General features: G+C 40.4%; 4 gene segments (V, D, J or C); all 4 read left to right on the forward strand.

The window, feature by feature from the left end:
* Window positions 1-1590: 1590 nt before the first annotated feature.
* LOC115576117 (immunoglobulin heavy variable 3-7-like) lies at window positions 1591-2057 on the forward strand (the record flags this gene model as incomplete). The annotated part of the segment is given in 2 exon segments: window positions 1591-1675; window positions 1765-2057. Coding segments are annotated over 2 exon segments (342 nt in total), but the record flags the coding sequence as incomplete, so codon positions are not given.
* An 845-nt stretch (window positions 2058-2902) lies between these two features.
* On the forward strand, window positions 2903-6752 carry LOC115575170 (Ig heavy chain V region 3-like). The segment is given in 3 exon segments: window positions 2903-2948; window positions 3084-3385; window positions 6726-6752. Coding segments are annotated over 3 exon segments (375 nt in total).
* A 6522-nt stretch (window positions 6753-13274) lies between these two features.
* LOC115576141 (Ig heavy chain V region 6.96-like) lies at window positions 13275-13698 on the forward strand (the record flags this gene model as incomplete). The annotated part of the segment is given in 2 exon segments: window positions 13275-13323; window positions 13409-13698. Coding segments are annotated over 2 exon segments (339 nt in total), but the record flags the coding sequence as incomplete, so codon positions are not given.
* Window positions 13699-14695: 997 nt separating this feature from the next.
* On the forward strand, window positions 14696-15264 carry LOC115576113 (immunoglobulin heavy variable 3-74-like). The segment is given in 2 exon segments: window positions 14696-14761; window positions 14857-15264. Coding segments are annotated over 2 exon segments (348 nt in total).
* The last annotated feature ends 6711 nt before the right edge of the window (window positions 15265-21975 follow it).

The following is a 21975-nucleotide window of genomic DNA, read 5'->3' on the forward strand; positions in this document are numbered from 1 at the left end:
CTCATCTTTACTGGACTGAAAGAGCCAAACATGAAGTATTTTATATCATACACAATTATATTATAATTTTAAACCTGTTCCTGAGAATTGTTGATAGAAATAATTAAATGAAACAAAACACAATAAAGAGTATTTGTTGATAAAATGACCAAAGACAGCACAAAGATGTGGTCACTGAAATAAAATTACTACACAATTGTTGGGAATTGATATTGATTACTGATTATTATTTAAAATGTTATTATTAATCAATACAGTAAATTATATAAAAACAATAGTTAATTAATGAAACGTAAGTAACTATGAGTCATTAATGAACACAGGGCACCACCCTGAAATCAGGGATCAATAATCAAATGATATAACTTTAGTTTCAAAGCCTGAAATTAATCAAATTGTCAATATCATGAAAATATCAATAATTAGATAAGAGGGTAGGAAGAGGGAATCCGAGCACTGACCATCTCAACCAGCTGTTATTACAGTATGGGATTGTGCACTGAATCACAGATGCTGCTCGGATCAAATCAAATTTTGTTTTTTTAACAGGTGTGAAGTGTGAACAGTTGACACAGCCAGCCTCTGTGACTGTGCAGCCAGGTCAACGTCTGACCATCACCTGTCAGGTCTCTTATTCTGTTAGCAGCTACTGGACAGCTTGGATCAGACAGCCTGCAGGGAAATGACTGGAGTGGATTGGAAGTGCAGCTGCTGGATCCACCACATACTACAAAGATTCACTAAAGAACAAGTTCATTATCAAGTTAGACTCTTCCAGCAACACAGTGATTCTAAATGGACAGAATGTGCAGTCTGAAGACACTGCTGTGTATTACTGTGCCAGAGAGCCACAATAACACAAGCCATCAGTAGACCTGAACAAAAACCCCTCAGTGCCTGAACACTTGTAACATGAAGCCACCAGAGGAGGAGCCCTCAGACCACTAATGATTTCAACACCTGCTCACTGTTACAGTAAAGAGAGGAAGAGAGTATGAAAATATTTTAAAAAATATAATATTGAATGCAAACATTTTCCAAAAAGTGTTTTTTGTCTGTCTGACTCACAAAATATAAGTTAAAGACTGACAAATTTATCCTAGCTCACAACTACATTTTGAAAAATCTCTTTATCTGAACAAACATGAAACTTAATAAAGATTTGTGTTGCTTGTCTAGTTGTCTTTACTCTGACGTCCTTAAAAAGGCATGTCTCATAAACACTTTTTAGCAAATCAACATAATTATACAAACAACAACATTTGTCATACATTTTTGTTTTTCCTATTAGAATATAATACAAAATACTCACTTCGGTGGTATTGCAAAAATTCTTGACATGATGCACAGTGCAACAGTGGGGTTTTATAATGAGGTGCAATCAGCTAAAATTAAGTTTTCGTCATAGCTGCACAAAAACTACTAGTCATGCAACAGTTTCTCTTGAAGGAATGAATTTTGTTCAGTAAATATTCATTCATCAGTTTTACCAAACAGTAAATGAGATCCAAGTCAAATCCAGTTCCTCCCTGTGAGGAGGAGTCAATGCAAAACTCAGATGTCTTCCTCCCTTTACTTATCTGACTGCAGAGAGGATGACGGAGAACAGTGGACACACAGTTTAACATGATGGACTATAGGACAGGACTGCTGCTGTTAACTGTCTGCTGGGCAGGTGAACATCTACACTGATTTTTATTTCAAATATTTTCATTGTTGTTGGGAACATAACTCCTTAAATGTGTATCTTTTGTGCCTTGACAGGTGCTGATGGTCAGACTCTGACAGAATCTGAACCAGTGGTTAAAAGGCCTGGAGAATCTCACAGATTGACCTGTACAGCCTCTGGATTGTCAATTAGTGGCTACTGGATGAGCTGGATCAGACAGGCTCCTGGAAAAGGACTGGAGTGGGTTGCCACTATTGATGTCACTAGCACTTACTACTCTGAGTCAGTCAAAGGCCGGTTTACCATCTCCAGAGACAACAACAGACAGCAGGTGTATCTGCAGATGAACAGTCTGAAGACTGAAGATTCTGCTGTTTATTATTGTGCTCGACAGCCACAGTGACTGGAGTTGTTGAGCAGCTGTACAAAAACCTGGAGAACTCATCTTTGTTGTCTGACATGTCCTACTTAAAGCAGTAAGAGTAAATTATATAAAACAGTTACAGTGAACTGTAAGTTTTAATTAGCAAATACTTCTAATCTGAGATACGAATGTATAAATCATTTTAATAAACAGGCATATCTTTATTTAGAATGTTCATCATAAAAGCTACATCAAACAACTTAATGAAAAATACACAGTATCTACGTAGGTAAATATGTTTTCAAATTGTTTTCATTAAGATTTAATTGTGATGTAAATATCACTTGCATATCCACATTTGACGGATTAAACAGCAGATATTTGACATTGCTGTCCATCAGCTGTTTGTTGCATATCATCACAAGGTTTTCACTTTCTTCTAAAGGCTCCAATTTCCTCCGTATGACTGTGGTGTCAAACATCCACTAGATGAAACCTTTAAAAGTCTAAAATAATAAAAAGATAAAAATAAAAATCCAGGCTTTCAACCAGTTGCATTACACTCAATTATTCATTTAGATAATCTTGGTTTCAACTCCAACTCTTGTTGGCAGTGAGAAAATAAGCACAAACATATAAATAATGAAATCAGTGAATCAAATTAGAATCAGGTCAGTTAATATGTTGTATGTCAGGTGTACCATTTCTTTTTTTATTATTTGTCATTATTTTTTCTGAAATCACATAATTTTAAGAAAAATAAATGAAGAAGCGCTGTTTTGGTTTTGATCTTGAATCCATCAGTCACCTATATTAAAACATGAACATGAAATAAATCATACAATTAAACCCACAGCTCCAGCCTCAGGATGATGAACACACTCACTCTTCTGCTGGTTGCTCTCTCTCTGCCCTGTGAGTTCTCCTGCTTCTTGCTGTTTTATCTTTTATCACACAACATGGACTGATGGTCAGTCAGTGATAGCAGAAAACTTCCCAGATGACTGTCTCACTTTCTTCTGTGGCTCATCTCTTCTTTCATCTCATCAGGTTGTACAGGTCAGAGTATGGAGTCCATTCCTTCCAATTCAGTAGTGAAAAAGCCTGGGGAGACTCTCAGTCTGTCCTGCAGGGGATCTGGCTTCACATTCAGCTGCTGCAGTATGAGCTGGATCAGACAACCTGCAGGAAAAGGACTGGAATGGAACGGGCGTGTCTACAGCGATGCAAGTAGAACAGATTATGCGAACAGTGTGGAAGGACGAATAGAAGTCACAAGAGATGACACCAGCAGCATGGTGTATCTGAGACTGTCCAACTTAAAGCCAGAGGACTCTGCTGTGTATTACTGTGCCAAACACACACACTGGTTAAAGGAAGCAGAGAAGCTTTACAAAAACTCCACAGAACATTTGTTTCCAAAGACCTACAGGTGGCAGCAGAACATGTGAAGTCAGATGACACTAACGAAGGAGAGTATGACAGTGACTCTAAACACTCACACATACATACATGCATCATATGAAAACAACAGCTGATGTTGTGGTTTGTGACTTCCTGTTTCTCAGTGTTAGATTTTTCTACAACAATGATGGTATATAATGTTCCCATTAGTGGGGCAGATAACCAGAAGGATTGTGCATTTTATGATAAAAGCGTCAAATTTGGTATGCTTGTCGCCAAAGGCATATAGAAAAAAATTAGATGTGGAGGCACGACAAATTTTCTATATGGCAGCCATTTTTCAAGATGGCCAGTGACGACTGTTTTTAGATTACATTTCACATTAACAATGGATAATAGGTGATAGAAACATACATTTTGGTACAGTTATTGCCAAAGACATGGGGAACATGTAGAGAGATCAAGACTTTTCCATATGGTGGCCATTTTTCAAAATGGTCGCCAGTGACAACTGTTTTTAGACGAAATTCCACATTAACAATAGATAATAATATGTGATAGGAGCATCAAATTGTTACAGTTATAGCCAAAGACAAGGGGAACATGTGGAGGGATCAAGACTTTTCAATATGACAAAAATTAGATGTGGAGGCACAACAAATTTTCAATATGGCAGTGATTTTTCAAGATGGCCACCAGTGACAACTGTTTATAGATAGATAATATATAATATATTTCACATTAACAATGGATAATATGTAATATAAGCAAAGCAAATTACTGTTATGGCCAAATACACTAAAAAATTACAGATATGGACCCTCATGAATGATCAATATGGCGGTCGTTTTCCAAATTGGCTGCCAGTGACAACTGCTTTTAGTTCAATTTTCATATTAATGATGGATATAACGTGATGTTTATTATATATCAAGGATATATGTTGGATTTATCTGCATTGCTCTTGGGAACTATCATTTCGATTATACTTTTTTTCAAGATGGTGACCAAGATGGCAGCCAACGAGCAAAAAATGGTAGTTGCAATAAAGTTGCATAGATTTCTCTGATTTGGATGATCTTTTTGTCGTTATATTTTTCTGGATCTGAAGTAAAGTAAATGAGCATCAGAATTGCTCAGAAGCTGCAATTCAAGACTCAAAATATGTGATAGTCTAAGTAGGTCCAGCGCCAGGAAAGTCTATTTAGCACTCGCCTTCACAGTAACAGAGAGCTGTGCATTCTAAGGCAGATTTTTTGCACCTGCACTGCCTAACACAACCCTTCTTACATTGACAGGAGACAAGTTCATAGCTGGACTAGCTTGCATCCCGTAGGCATGTCCAGAAGGGTGCATAATAAGCCTCAGATTTGTTTGACCGGCCCCATTTACATGGTGAAGATAGTTCTGGTGTAGGTACCAGCATCTGACCCCACACATGTCCTTCTTAATAAACTGCTTTCTTGACATGTTCTTCTAGGGCAGCCTTTGTCGTTGGGATAGACAGCACATTCTGTTTCTTCACAATTAACTTCCTCCTTGCAGTGTCTATTTTTGTGCATTGGCTGGCTCGGTCATATAGCAGTATAAGAAACCTCTCGACTGTAGCTATAACATCTTGTGGTATGTTATCTGGGGCAGAAGATACATTTTATCAAAGCACATTAACATATGGGATACAACTAGGTTCAGATGTGATAACTACCCTACACCTAGTCCGATTGTTCATCCAGTGACATTTAATTCCTGTGCGATCTGTACACCTTCCGGGTAACTAAATGAAAGTCATTTAAAGCCCCGTTACCCTTGATTCGGCTCTCCCATGCTGGCACTTCCTGTCTATTCAGGTGCGGCTATCTAACTACATCATGTCATCAACAACTAGACTGTGGGGCTAACATTAGATAGCATTTAGGAAACTAAACTACACTACCACTAAACTATCACTAAACTACCACAAATAAGTGAAGCTTTATAAAGCAGAGTGTATTAGCTGTCACTGAACCCCATGCTGAGTTTCACAGCAGTGGTGTCACCAGTGTGCCCTGGTTGTGCTTTGACATCCACTCTATTTAGGCCAATTGTATTTCGTGGAAATGTGAATGTACACAAATCTACACAGACTACCCTAACTCTAAACCTAACTCTAACCCTAACTGATATCCAAATAAGATCAATGCAATTGTATTGAAAGCACTGTTTTCCTCGGCGACCAATCATGCCTGCCATCTTGAACATTTTTGGTAGTTGGCTGCCATCTTTGCCACCATATTGAAAAAGGAGTAATTCAAATGATTATTATGAAAATTGATCTAAAAAGAGTTGTCACTGGCAGCCATTTTGCAAAATGGTCGCCATATTAAAAATGTATGATGGGTCCATATCTGTATTGTTTTTCCTTTGTGTCTTTGAGCATAACTATGCTGCTTCTATCTCTTATTATCCATTGTTAATATGACATTTTATCTAAAAACAGTTGTCATTTTGAAAAATGGCCACCATATTGAAAAGTCTTGATCCCTCTACATGTTCCCCATTTCTCTGGCTATAATTGTACCAAATTTCATGTTTCTAACACCTGTTATCCATTGTTAATGTGAAATTTAATCTCAAAACAGGCGGTCACCTTGAAAATGGCTACCATATTGAAAATTTGTCATGCCTCCACATCTAATTTTGTTCTATATGTCTTTGGCTACAAGTGTACCAAATTTGACGCTTTTATCATAAAATGCACAATCCTTATATAATTTCTAGCTAAGCTGCCCCACTACATTATTAATGTTTAACAGCAGGTGATATATATTTGAACATTTACATGATATATATCCAGTATATTGATGGACCAACACATAAATACATCTTACTGGTGTGTGAATAAACATCACTGTTAAATTACTTCTTCATTATTAAAAACATTACAATAAAAATCTTAAGGTGTATAACATAATATGATGATGTCATTGTTGTTCTGTCCAGAGGTGTGTGACTTGTGGTGTTAATTTCGTTGACGAAGACTATGACGAAAAATATTCGTCAACGAACCTTTTTCACGGACGAAATCTAAATGAAAACTAAATAAAAAGTCAGATATGATGACGAAGACTGTGACGAAATATAACTGACACTTTAGTCAACAAATAAAAACGAGATGAAAATGTTAGGGCGGGACGAATGGAGAAGAGATCCAATCAGAGCGAATCTCTTGAGGGTAGGTTGACCGATGCAGATTACAGCAGAGCCACTTTAAAAAACTCTGATCTCTTTATTTCTACATATGTGTTGCAGAGTGAAGGACAGAGACTGAATCACTGACAGACACTGTAAACTGGACAGAGACAACTGGCTTTTACAATGATCACACCTGATTATTTGGTTGTTTTTCTCATCCTGTCTATTAACTGGGCAGGTAAGAACAATGATTGTTTTTCTGACAAACCTCCTGCTACAAAGACAACATGGCTGCATTACAGTAACTAATGAGCTGTTTAACTGTCTGTAGGTACTGAGGGTCAAACACTAACTGAGTCTGAACCAGCAGTGAAAAGGCCTGGAGAATCCCACAGACCGACCTGCACATATTCAGGGTTTGGTGTCAATATTGATACTGCTTGGATCAGACAGGCTGCTGGAAAAGGACTGGAGTGGATCGCCTATATCAGTGGTGGCAGTAGCAGCCTCTACTACTCTGAGTCAGTCGAAGGCCGGTTTACCATCTCCAGAGACAACAGCAGACAGCAGGTGTATCTGCAGATGAACAGTCTTTATTTGTTCTTATTTTGTTCATGATGAAATCATTGATGAATAAGTCATTAAAGGGGCACTGTATAGTTTTGGAGAAGAAATTTAATGTCAGACTTTTAATCTTTACAATAATAATGAGGTAATGATACAAATTCAGAAATATTGATCTTTTCCATAAATAAATAAACAAGTTGAGGAAAATAAGGTCCCCAGAACACTGTTTGGAACTAGGAAGGTTGGGGGGTTTGCCATATATGAACAAAATAGACAATATGAAATTGTGTTTTCTGTTTATTCAACCAACATATGAAGAGAGGTTTTTTTTTAAAATGTATTTTATTTAGTTTATTTCGGTTTCTAGCTTCTCCTTAAGGCATAAAAGAAATCAGTCAATGGATTTTAACTTCTGATTAAAATGTATTACCCAAAATGACAAAGTGCATCTTGAAATAACAAACATTTTAAAAGATCATTAAATATCTTACTGTAATGATCAATTACTCACATAATAGGCAAAGACAGCAAAACAATCTGCTGAAATAATTGTCCAGGTATGAATAATCAATAACGTTTGTATTATTTGGTATCTAAAGTTGGACACAATCTGAGAGCGAGAAATGATGTTGCAGTTCCCCGTACAAAACCACTAGATGTCAGTCAGTGTCAAGTTTCTCTCTCTGTCACTATGAGGAGACTCTCATATCTGCTGATCTCATCTATCTATAAATGCACGGAATCTCTGTCTGTCTGTGTGTGTGTGTGTGTGTGTGTGTGTGTGTGTGTATGTGTCTGTTGGTCAAATATCTCTGCGGATAAGGATCACACTGACCCGAGACTTTCAAAATGGCTGCTGCGTGGTTCAGTGGTGTGCATCTAAGCATTTGTTTGGACTGCAATGATACCGTGAATACATTATTTCATAAATGCTTTACAAATTCCGCCGAGCATTGTCCACCAGAGCCGCCACAGTCACGTGCGCACAAGAGCCAATCACTGCACACCATGGCCACGTGTGCACCAGAGCCAATTACTGCAGAGCTCAAGCCCACGACATACCTGAAGAAACAAGCAAATTTATACCTGCAGCGGCGCGAGCTGGACCGGGATTTTGCCGGCGGTTCGGTCCGTTCTGTTCTGTGCATCTAAACTGACTGTTGTGGATTAATGAGATTAAACGAGTCCGGACCGAGTCTGTTCGGGTCTGAGGAGATCCGGAGATGCGCAGACAACAAAGTGGAATCGGAATCTGTGGATGTTCATGTGTAGCTAGCGGCTAGCTAGCTGCTAGCCGCTAGCCGCTAGCTACACGGCCCACCTCCCGAGGCGACGGACCGGCCGCATCGGCACGTCCAAAACCGAACCTAGGGTAAATAATGTCCGCCACGCTTTTTCGCGAACATTGTCGTCACGTTTGCTTTGTGTCTGGTGCAGGAAGAAATGGTAAAAACGGGCTTTTGTCACGAAAGTGTCCAAGCAGCAAGTTTGGTTGTTGAGGAACAGGAAGTTGTGGGAGGGACCGAGGAGCACTGAAGCATGTCAGGACTTGAAAACAAATAATGTTCCTTTGAATGAGGCCAGTTAACAATGAAACACATTTCATCTGGTCTGTCTGCTGAACACAAGTAATGAAATAAAGAATAATGTTCACATTTTCTGATCTGGACTCTCAATTGAACATCAAATGATGCATGTGCATCATGTTGCATCACTCACTGTATGTCAGTGTATCAACCATAAGTTATTCTAATTTAGTTTGAAAAGAGAAAAACAGGTTGATCAGTGTGTCTTGATCAAAACATGAAGAAAAATCTATTCAAAACACCTGTTAAATGTGTGATGGTATCAGACGATAATCAAGCAATATTCATAAGTCATTCTGCTGATCAGAATTAAACTGTAGACTGTTATATTGTTGTAAATATTCTAATGTGCTGCCAACTGTTCTCAACGTGACTGATAAGAAAAAAAGCATTGATAACAAGATGAATTATTATTTCATTAACTTGTATGTTAATGTGTCAGATGTCTAAACTAAGAGTAACATTTATGTGTTATGGAACAAATGTGGTTTTGTTGTTAATACTGACTGACATTTCACAGAAACTAAAACATGTTAGACTCTTGGACATTAACTCCCAAGTTTCGATAAATATCTCCAGTCCAGCTGTTTCCTCGCTGTGAGGAGGAGTCAATGCAAAACTCAGATGTCTTCCTCCTCTACTTATCTGACTGCAGAGAGGATGACAGAGAACAGTGGACACACAGTTTAACATGATGGACTATAGGACAGGACTGCTGCTGTTAACAGCACAACAATGTAGTCACTGAAATAACACTACTACAAAATGTAGAGACAATAATGTCTCTAAACTTTGTGCAATCTAAATGGATCATCATAAAGATGAAAAATAATGTTACAGTTTCTTTCATAAAATCACTAGAGGGCAGTCAGTGACAAGTTTGTCTCTCCTGTTACTTAAAGAAGACTCTGTGTTCTCATTAATATTAACTGACTGACTCTCAACACTCAGATGTAGTTTTTGCATTTTGTCTCACAGGTTTCAGTTCCTGAGCAGCTGTTTTCCTCTCGAGGCTCCAAGTTTCTCTGTATGTCTTCAAACATCTGCTGACACTGAAATGATTAAAACTCTTTCATGCCAACCAGCAGCATCAGACAGAAGTTTTCATGCTGTTTACATGATGCTGTCTGCTGTCACTTTGACAGCAGACAGCTGTCTGCTGTTCCTGCCTGTGGCCGTCAGTCGGCGGACCTGATGGCGCCTGTTCCTGCCTGTGGCCGTCAGTCGGCGGACCTGATGGCGCCTGTCCCTGCTCCTCGGTCGGAGGCCCGGCCGAGGCCCGTCCCGGCACCTCGGTCGGCGGCCCGGCCGAGGCCCGTCCCTGCACCTCGGTCGGAGGACCGGCCGAGGCCCATGCCAAGTCCAGTGCCAGCTCCTTGGTCGGAGGCCAGGCCGAGGTCGTCTGCCACCAGCGACCCTTTATTGGCTCACAGGCCACCAGCTCCCTGCGAACCTCTGTTGGTGGTCCGGCCAAGGCCCAGGAGGGTTTCCCAGTCAGCGATCCGGCCTCAAGAGGGCTTCAGCCTTCGCCTTCGCCGCCGGCCTCCAGTGGGTCCCAGCCCACGTCTTCGCCGCCGGCCTCCAGTGGGTCCCAGCCCACGTCTTCGCCGCCGGCCTCCAGTGGGTCCCAGCCCACGTCTTCGCCGCCGGCCTCCAGTGGGTCCCAGCCCACGTCTTCGCCGCCGGCCTCCAGTGGGTCCCAGCCCACGTCTTCGCCGCCGGCCTCCAGTGGGTCCCAGCCCACGCCTTCGCCTTCGTCGCCGGCTTCCAGAGCGCCTTCGCCTTCGTCGCCGGCCTCCAGAACGCCTACGCCTTCGTCTTCATCGCCGGCCTCCAGAGCGCCTACGCCTTCGTCTTCATCGCCGGCCTCCAGAGCGCCTTCGACTTCGTCGCCGGCCTCCAGAGCGCCTTCGCCTTCGACTTCGTCGCCGGCCTCCAGAGCGCCTTCGCCTTCGACTTCGTCGCCGGCCTCCAGAGCGCCTTCGCCTTCGACTTCGTCGCCGGCCTCCAGAGCGCCTTCGCCTTCGTCGCCGGCCTCCAGAGCGCCTTCGCCTTCGTCGCCGGCCTCCAGAGCGCCTTCGCCTTCGACTTCGTCGCCGGCCTCCAGAGCGCCTTCGCCTTCGACTTCGTCGCCGGCCTCCAGAGCGCCTTCGCCTTCGACTTCGTCGCCGGCCTCCAGAGCGCCTTCGCCTTCGACTTCGTCGCCGGCCTCCAGAGCGCCTTCGCCTTCGACTTCGTCGCCGGCCTCCAGAGCGCCTTCGCCTTCGACTTCGTCGCCGGCCTCCAGAACGCCTACGCCTTCGTCGCCGGCCTCTAGGGGGTCCCAGTCCACGTCCCCGGCCTCCAGTGGGTTCCAGTCCTTGCCTCCATCCTCCTGTTTGTTTGGACCTTGGCCCTCCTCCAGACCCCCTCCACCCTCCCAGGCTCACTTGGACTTATGTTTTGAGGGACATCTTGAAGCTGTCCCTTGAGGGGGGGGTACTGTCATGTCTGTAAATCTGTCTGTTGTGTTCTTGTCTGGTTTTGTCTTGTGGCTTCTTGTATTTGATTTCCATGTCTATGTATCTTGTCTTGTGTCTTGTTTTTCCCATGCCCTCATGTGTCCTTTAAGTTCTCCTGTGTTTTTTCCTATGTTCCCTCTGGCTCCCTCTGTCCATTGCCCTGGTCCCTTCATGTTCTCATGTGCTCCTCCCCTTCGTTACCTCACCTGTTGGTCCACCTCACCTGTTCCTCGTCTTGTCATCAGTGTCTGTGTACTTAGTCTGTGTGTTTCCCTTCACTCCTTGTCTGGTCATTGTTCTTGTCAGCGTCCGTCTTTGTCCATGCTCCAGTCTGTTCCTTGTTCCCCCACGGTATGTGTTTTTGGATTTGAGTTTTGTATTGTTCCATGTTTGATTTGAACTTTGATTTTTTCTTTGTACTTTGTCCTGCCTTTTAGTTGTTACTTTGTATTACTGTTTTTAGTTGCTACTTTGCCTCTTGCCCCCGTTTTGTCTGTTTGGTATTCAGCTTTTGTTAAATAAAAGCTCGCCTTTTGTTTCCCCACGCCTTGCCTCTCGTGTGTTACTGCATTTGGGTCCACCTTCCCCTTTCCATAGTCTTCCCTAAAACCCCGACCTGACAAAAACATGCTGAACACACTGTAAACATGGCTTATAGAAAGCAACATTCTTGATGGTTTCTCCTTTTGTTTCCATGACACATCATTAATATTGTAATGCTGATTTTAAAGAATATGTTTTCCATTATCTATGGTTCATGTAATATTCACAGTAAGAATAGTTGTAATAATCATTTACAGTTTCATTTCTGTGAAAACAGGGACATTTTTCAAAATGTTCCAGTTGAGTGCGTAATGAAATGAAAATATCATGTGTAAAGCAGAGGTGATTTCCAGGCATGTTTTCACTCTGCAGATATAATAACAGTCAACAGACTCTTCTATTGGCTCCAGTCAGACCAACATTGATCAGTAGACCTGAACAAAAACCCCTCAGTGTCTGAACACTTGTAACATGAAGCCACCAGAGGAGGAGCCCTCAGACCACTAATGATTTCAACACCTGTTCACTGTTACAGTAAAGAGAAACAGACACATCAATTCAATAATGATGAAGAAAAATGAATACAACACATTTCATTAGAATGCACAATAACAATATTATTGAATGTAGCAGAGATAATATCTAAAAAGTGTCTTCTCTGTCTGACTCACAATTAATGAATGCATTAATTTATTTTTCAGCTCATAACTATGTTAAAAGTTTTTCATGTTTCAATAAAATAAACCATCAAACAAATATGTTTTTTTTCCTCTGGAGTTTTCTGTCCCCTGATATCTAAATTATATTTATTGATCTTCACTGATGTCCATGTGACCATGTCACAGGCTACCATGTTTTGATCATCAAACCTCCATCAGTTTGACTACAGTTCAAAACTTAGAGAACCAAAACATTGTATTCAATGAAACTGTCCATAATGAAGCCATGTGCTTGCTTGTTAATTATTGAGACAAACGATCACTTTCTTTTTATACAACAACCCAACCTTGGAACATTTTTGGACATTTTCACAAAAGTCCACCCCTTATTATGAATATCATTTTCAAATTACTTTACATGATGTAGCTATTTGTCATAACTTCAATTTACACTATGATTTAAATATTCTTCTCTATCAACAGGTATTTTACATGACTGTTTGTTTTACAATGATGGCAATTCAGATGTTGAACCTGAGTCAGATGTCTGTAGACTTCCAAAAGGTGTTCTGGCTGGAAGATTTTCTTGCACCTTCACAGACGTCCAAAAAGAGTGAGACATCCAGATACTGAACCTGGTTTGAACTTCAACAGACATCCATTGTACAGTTTGACCAAACAGTAACTAATATATATGTCAAATCCAGTTACTCCCTGTAAGGAGGAGACAATGCAAAACTCAGATGTCTTCCTCCTCTACTTATCTGACTGCAGAGAGGATGACAGAGAACAGTGGACACACAGTTTAACATGATGGACTATAGGACAGGACTGCTGCTGTTAACTGTCTGCTGGGCAGGTGAACATCTACGTTGATTTGTATTTCAAATAGTTTCATTGTTGTTGGGAACGTAACTAAATGTGGATCTTTTTTGCCTTGACAGGTGTTGATGGTCAGACTCTGACAGAATCTGAACCAGTGGTTAAAAGGCCTGGAGAATCTCACAGATTGACCTGTACAGCCTCTGGATTCACATTCACTGACTATCATATGAACTGGGTCAGACAGGCTCCTGGAAAAGAACTGGAGTGGATTGCCTGGATTGAACGTGATAATGACAGGAAATTCTACTCTGAGTCAGTCAAAGGCCGGTTTACCATCTCCAGAGACGACAGCAGACAGCAGGTGTATCTGCAGATGAACAGTCTGAAGACTGAAGATTCGGCTGTTTATTATTGTGCTCGACAGCCACACAGTGACACAGTTGGTTGAGCAGCTGTACAAAAACCTACAGAACTCATCTGTACTGGACTGAAAGAGCCTGAAAAATACTTACAGTTTTATTTATTCTTTCTTTGTTTATAATTAAATCATGAACACTATTGATGAATAAATCATTAAAGTTGCACTATTTAGTTTAGGAGAAGAAATTTAAACTCAGAATTGTAAAACTTACAATATCAATGAGGTAATAATAGAAACTCATTTATCTTTTCCATAAGTGAACAAGCTGTTCTCAGAGGAAAATAAGGTCTCCAGAACACCGTTTGAAACTAGAAAGGTGGCAGGGTCATTTGTCAATGATCTTTCACTTCTAATTAAAATTTCTTCCCCAAAATTACAAAGTGCACCTTTAACCAACAACAATAAGCATTAAAACAAATCATTAAATATCTTACTGTAATGATCAATCACTCACATAACAGGCAATGAAATATATACGATATGCGGAAATCATCGTCCAGGTATGAATAAAATAAATGAATCAACAATAATGTTTGTATGACTTGGTATCTAAAGCTGGTCACAACATGAGGGCTCCACCCCCACTAGATGTCAGTAAGTGTCAAGTTTCTCTCTCTCTGTCACTATGAGGAGACTCTCATATCTGCTGATCTCAGTGATCTTAACTTAATGAAACTCAAACACTGACTGAACCTTTCCCTTTGTTTCCTGTCTTTGCAGTATTCTTCCTCACCGAAGTGACCCATCAGTTTATAATGAAAACATGAGGCTGATAGTTCAGCTTGTACTGTATTAATGCTCTTCTTAACTTCACACCACACATTCTAACTCAACAACGCTCCTCCTTTTCTCAGATTTAGTGTTTATGTTTAGAAACTGTTTCTCCAAAATTTCTGACTGATAAAATACAAATTCACACACTGATGAACAGTCTCCGCCCACTCTGCCTGCACAGTATATATCCTTTACAAAAGTCTTGACAGTTGCAGACTCAGGCAAGTTTCCACCATGACAGCTGTACTGAGTTTCTTCTTCTTGGCTCTCATTTCAGGTGAGTGAAGTCAGTGTCAGTGTGTCAGCAGAGGAGGAGAACAAGAGCTCTGGATGTCTGCTGGCTCCTCGTCATCTAAACTCTGTCTCTTTCAGCTGCTCAGGGTCAGTCCCTCACCTCCTCAGAGCCAGTGGTCAGCAGAGCTGGACAACCAGGCACTCTGTCCTGTAAAGTGGAAGGACTTGCTCTGGCTTGGCTGCACTGGATTCGTCAGAAACCAGGGAGAGGACTGGAATGGATCGGACGCATTGATGATGGAACTGGTACAATATTTGCCCAAAGTGTCCAAGGCCAGTTTACCATCACCAAAGACACGTCCAGAAATGTTGTGTCCTTAGAGGTGAAGAGTCTAAAACAAGAAGACTCTGCAGTTTATTATTGTGCACGAGAGCCACAGTGACACAGCAGACTACAGAGCTGTACAAAAACTGAACTACCCTGATCTCTGTATGAGAAGCACTGAAGCATGTCAGGACTTTGAAAACAAATAATGTTCGTTTGAATGAGGCCAGTTAACTATGAAACACATTTCATCTGGTCTGTCTGCTCTACCCAAGTAATGAAATAAAGAATAATGTTTTCATTTTCAGATTTTGGACTCTCAATTGAACATCAAATGAACAAATGATGCATGTGCATCATGTTGCATCACTCACCATGTGTCAGTGTTTCAACCATAAAGTATTTAAATGTAGTTTGAAAAGAGAAAAACAGGTTGAAAAAGATTTTGTCTGCATGTCTTGGCTAAAACACAATCACAAATCTATTTAAAATACCTGTTAAATGTGTGATGGTATAAGGTGACAATGAAGCAATATTCATAAAAGTGATACTGCTGATCAGATTTAAACTGTAGATTACTTTTATTGTTGTAAATCTTCTAATGTGATGCCAACTGTTGGCTGATAAGAAACAAAGCACTGATAACAAGATTAATTATTATCTAATTAGCTTGAATAAAACCTGTATGTTAATGTGTCAGATGTCTGAACTAAGAATAAGATTTAAATAGAATAAATGTGATTGTGTTGTTCATACTGACATTTTCCAGAAAGTAACATGTGTTAGACTCTCTGACATTAATTCACAAGTTTTGATAAATATCTCCAGTCCAGCTGTTTCCTCCCTCTGAGGAGGAGTCAATGCAAAATTCAGATGTCTTCCTCCTCTACTTATCTGACTGCAGAGAGGATGACAGAGATCAGTGGACACACAGTTTAACATGATGGACTATAGGACAGGACTGCTGCTGTTAACTGTCTGCTGGGCAGGTGAACATCTTTACAGGGCTTGATTTGTCATTTTAATTTTGCGACCATTTTTAAGCATGACATGTGTCTCATGTATGTCTCAACAGGTGTTGATGGTCAGACTCTGACAGAATCTGAACTAGTGGTTAAAAGGCCTGGAGAATCTCACAGATTGACCTGTACAGCCTCTGGATTCACATTCAGCAGCTATGCTATGAACTGGATAAGACAGGGTCCTGGAAAAGGACTGGAATGGCTTGCTGAGATCTATCCTGGTGGCACCACTTACTATTCTGAATCAGTCAAAGGCCGGTTTACCATCTCCTGAGACAACAGCAGACAGCAGGTGTATCTGCAGATGAACAGTCTGAAGACTGAAGATTCTGCTGTTTATTATTGTGCTCGACAGCCACAGTGACTGGAGTTGGTTGAGCAGCTGTACAAAAACCTACAGAACTCATATTTACTAGGCTGGAAAAGCATGAAGTATTTTACATAATTCATGATTATATTATATTTTTAAATCTGTTCCTAAGAAATATTGATAGTAAGCATTAAATGAAACAAAACAATAAAGGTTTCTTGTTGATAAAAGGCCCAAAAACAGCACAATAATGTGGTCACTGAAATGAACATTTCTACATTTTATAGGCAATAATGTCTCTAAATTTTGTGGAATCTAAATGACTTATAATATAAAGGAGAACAATAATGTCATAGAGTCCTTCATAAATCACTAGAGGGCAGTCAGTGACAAGTTTGTCTCTCCTCTATTGGTTAAAAGGAGACTCTGTGTTCTCATTAATATTAACTGACTGACTCTCAACGCTCAGATGTAGTTTTTGCATTTTGTCTCACAGGTTTCAGTTCCTGAGCAGCTGTTTTCCTCTCGAGGCTCCAAGTTTCTCTGTATGTCTTCAAACATCTGCTGACACTAAAAATGATTCAAAAACTTTCATGCCAACCAGCAGCATCAGACAGAAGTTTTCATACTGTTTACATGATGCTGTCTGCTGAGACTTTGCTGCAAATACAGGAAGAACACTAAGTGATCAAATGCTGCAATAACAAGCTGTTCTTACATTCGGAGTTAATCTTAAATGTGATGTAGGAGGTGCTGACAGTAAATACATTCTCTCAGGAAAACAGCTCACATCATATTTATTTTAGGCATAGCCACCTTTGACAGTAGACAGATCAGAAAGGGGAGAGAGATGGGGGGTGTGACATGCAGTACAGGTTCTCTGGCCAGATTTGAACCAGGGTCCACTGCGTTTGTGGCATCGCTCTAACCACTGGACTACCTGCGCGCCAGCTCACATCATATTTAAAGTGTTTTAATGATTTAAAACATGCTGAACACACTGTAAACATGGCTTATAGAAAGCAACATTCTTGATGGTTTCTCCTTTTGTTTCCATGACACATCATCATTAATATTGTAATGCTGATTTTAAACAATATGTCTTCCATTATCTATGGTTCATGTAATATTCACAGTAAGAATAGTTGTGATAATCATTTACAGTTGTTTCATTTCTGTAAAAACAAGGACATTTTCAAAATGTTAGTTGAGTGTGTAATGAAATGAAAATATCATGTGTAAAGCAGAGGTGATTTCCAGGCAAGTTTTCACTCTGCAGATATAATAACAGTCAACAGACTCTTCTATTGGCTCCAGTAAGACCAACATTGATGCTTCATATGTTTGATTCTATGCAAACTCAGTGAGCTTCCTTGTTACTCAGCTATAAAAACTTCCCATCAGGCTGTCAGTGGAGTTCACAGCACGTCACTTTCAACATCAACCATGTTTTCTGTAGCTCTGCTGCTGCTGTTGGCAGCTGGATGTGAGTCTCTCTGGATTTGTCAAAGTCAACACTTCTTCTTTTGCAGTTTAACTTGATGATTTTGATCAAAACATTTTGTTTTTTTAACAGGTGTGAAGTGTGAACAGTTGACACAGCCAGCCTCTGTGACTGTGCAGCCAGGTCAACGTCTGACCATCACCTGTCAGGTCTCTTATTCTCTTAGCTACTGGACAGCTTGGATCAGACAGCCTGCAGGGAAAGGACTGGAATGGATAGGAGTGAAAGGAACTGGAAGTTCATACTACAAAGATTCACTAAAGAACAAGTTCAGTATCGATTTAGACTCTTCCAGCAACACAGTGACTCTAAATGGACAGAATGTGCAGTCTGAAGGCACTGCTGTGTATTACTGTGCCAGAGAGCCACAATAACACAAACCATCAGTAGACCTGAACAAAAACCCCTCAGTGCCTGAACACTTGTAACATGAAGCCACCAGAGGAGCCCTCAGACCACTAATGGTTTCAACACCAGTTCACTGTTACAGCAAAGAGGAAGAGACACATTAAAGCCCCTGTACGGAGTTTTTAACTGGATATGCAAAAGTCTCTGGTTTCTGCTGATGTGTCTCTGTTACCTACAACAGCAAATGAGCCCATCAGCGTGAAGATACGCTTTTTCTAAGTAGTCTAATTCTATACCTCTGAAAGGCCTTGGTCGGGTCGGACCACTGACGAAACGATTTACGGCAGTCAGACCGGAACTGACAACATTCAGGATACGGCATAGCTGTTTTGTTGCTACGCTAGCCAGTGCTAACCGAGCTAAAACTTTTGTCATGGCTGATAATGAGACAAAGAAAAGAAAAAGAATTCGAACCGAAGACCAACAAAAGGCCAAGAGGGAATCCGATCGAGCTAGGGCTAAAACACGGATAAACATTGGCGATTCCTTCCAGAGATGGAGAGAGTTGCAGGGCTTGAAGGGATTCAGGTCGGATCCAGAATTCACCCGATTCCTCCTAGACAGGTTTGTAAATTTTATTTCATTTATGAAATGTAATGCGGGACTTAGTTTACAGCAATACATGAATTTATGTTGTTACAACAAAGCTGGCTAACGTTACCACTAGATTAGCTCTAGATACTACACTCGTGAAAACGACAACATCTTAGATCACGCATCCATTTCAGCTGTGTGTATGCTTCAGCCCAGCCGACCTGCAACGATGCATCGGTAATATCCTCTGTCATTACAAATGATTCAGTTTCTTACTTAGAACAAAACATCCATCACAATCACTGTGACTTTGCTGTAACGCTAGCTCTGTAGCACCCTGGGTAATATATATAGCTGGGAAATTGCACCGCAACAGCAGCATTACTTTGTTTCACCGGCAGCATATTATATTAAGTAGAAATACAAATAGACACATTACCTCGTCCATATGCACACTGCAGATAGCTGCTGTAAAAAAAAAAAAACGTTTTCAAAGCAAGTCCCATCGTCTTTCTGACGTTTCCAAAACAAATCTACACGCGCCGGCCAGACAAACGTCTTCACGACAGTGGGCACTAGAGCTCATGGGAAATGCAGTCTTCATTCCGGCAAAACACTACCGCTTTCGTCCAGCGGGGCCGCCAAAATCAACACTAAATGAAAAGTCTGTACAGGGGCTTTAAACAAAGTAAAAGAAACACAAGCTGGTAAATGAAAATCTTCAAAAATGATAACATTGAATGGACACATTTTCCTAAAACTTTATTTTGTGTCTTTGACTCTCAGTATGTAAGTTAAATACTGACACATTATTTCAGCTCAAAGCATTTTGAAAAACAATCTCAATCTAAACAAACATGAAACTTCAATAATTATTTATTATACTTGTGTAGTACCTTTATCTATGTCCTTAAAAAAGTATGCCTCATAAACACTTTGTTAGAAAATCAACATTACAAACAAACAACCACATTTGTCATTAATTGTATGTTTTTTCTATTAAAAAATGTTGAAAATACTCAATTTAGTGGTATTATAAAATTGATCAGCCGGTCAATTTCTTGAAATTGTGCAGAGTGATTTATATTGAGGGGCAATATAGGGGTGTTTGTCAAACAGTTGCACAAAAACTAATAAACATGCAACAGTTTCTGGTGAAAGAATGAATCATGTACAGTAAACAATCATTCACCAGTTTCACCAAACAGTGAGATCCAAGTCAAATCCAGTTCCACACTGTGAGGAGGAGTCAATGCAAAACTCAGATGTCTTCCTCCTCTACTTATCTGACTGCAGAGAGGATGACAGAGAACAGTGGACACACAGTTTAACATGATGGACTATAGGACAGGACTGCTGCTGTTAACTGTCTGCTGGGCAGGTGAACATCTACACTGATCTTAATGTTAGATAACTTTTATTTGTGCTGCCAAAGCAATGACACACACATATTTTTTTGTCCCAACAGGTGTTGATGGTCAGACTCTGACAGAATCCGAACCAGTGGTTAAAAAGCCTGGAGAATCTCACAGATTGACCTGTACAGCATCTGGATTCACATTCAGCAGCCAATACATGAACTGGATCAGACAGGCTCCTGGAAAAGGACTGGAGTGGATCGCTTATATAAGCACAGCTAGTACTCCTATCTATTATTCTGAGTCAGTCAAGGGAAGATTCACCATCTCCAGAGATGACTCCAGCAGTAAACTCTACCTACAGATGAACAGTCTGAAGACTGAGGACACAGCAGTGTATTACTGTGCCAGAGAGACACAGTGAGAGACAATAACAGGAGAGTCATACAAAAACTACTTCCTCTATTTAGCACCACAAATGGAAGCACTCACTTTTTTCAGTATCACATCAATTGTAATACTGCTTTGTCCCTTGACAAACCTGTAGATGTAGGTCAGAGTGGAAAATATGATTTCCTAGAGTTAAGTTATAGTTTGTATTCATTGAAAGGAAATAAGTCTGCTTGAAAACACAAAATACTTTTTTGGTAAATAATTAAGCTTATGAAAAAAAATATTGATTTTCCACACAATTTTAGATCCCTGACCGTAATAATCAGTGGTTGGATCCCTGGACCACATCTGCATGTCGATCTATCCTTGGGCAAAATACTGAACAAACTGCTCCTGATGACTTTTTCATCGGTGTGTGTGTGTGTGTGTGTGTGTGTGTGAATGACTTTGGATAAGAAGGGCTGTATCACTCCAGATGAGCATGTTGGAACCTTGCATGGCCGCATCTGCAGTCAGCGTTTGAATATGTGTATGAACGAGTGAATGTGACAAGTGTTGTAAATTTGATGATTTACTAGACAAGGGCTTTATATTCATAACTACAGATCATTACATACATGAATTTAGCTTAAAAGAGAAAGACGCTGAAAAACATTTGATCAGACAGCTTTATTAGAACATGATTAGAAAGTGATCCGTCCACAAAAATATAAGTATATATATTCTAAACACTGGTTCATGGTATGATGTGGTGAGATGACAATAACATGATTTTCACAAATGCTAAAAGATGCTGGTGATCAGAATAAAACTGTAGATTATCTACATTATTATTCTCATGTGCTGCCCATTATAGTACAATAAAGGAAATACTGACATCGCCTTGATGTAGGAGTGATAATTCTGAACATTTGAAGACATCTTCATGATGTCAATGTTTCGGTTGTCAGAACATTTTCTCATGTTTGGAGTTGTTCTAGTGTTCACGCTCATAGACAATTTAAATGTAACACATGTCAGACGAATATCAAAGCAGTGGACTAGAAGAGTAGACTCTTGGACGTTGATCCTCCAGTTTCATTAAATATCACTAGTCCAGCTGTTTCCTCCCTGTGAGGAGGAGTCAATGCAAAACTCAAATGTCTTCCTCCTCTACTTATCTGACTGCAGAGAGGATGACAGAGAACAGTGGACGCACAGTTTAACATGATGGATTATAGGACAGGACTGCTGCTGTTAACTGTCTGCTGGGCAGGTGAACATCTACACTGATCTAGATTCAGAGTTTACTTCAAAAAGCTTCCAGCTTCAAGCAACTAACAACAGCATATCCCTTTTTCTCTTGACAGGTGTTGATGGTCAGACTCTGACAGAATCTGAACCAGTGGTTAAAAGGCCTGGAG

The sequence above is a fragment of the Sparus aurata genome, chromosome 23, assembly GCF_900880675.1.
Source record: "Sparus aurata chromosome 23, fSpaAur1.1, whole genome shotgun sequence".
In the NCBI taxonomy this organism is placed as follows: Eukaryota; Metazoa; Chordata; class Actinopteri; order Spariformes; family Sparidae; genus Sparus; species Sparus aurata.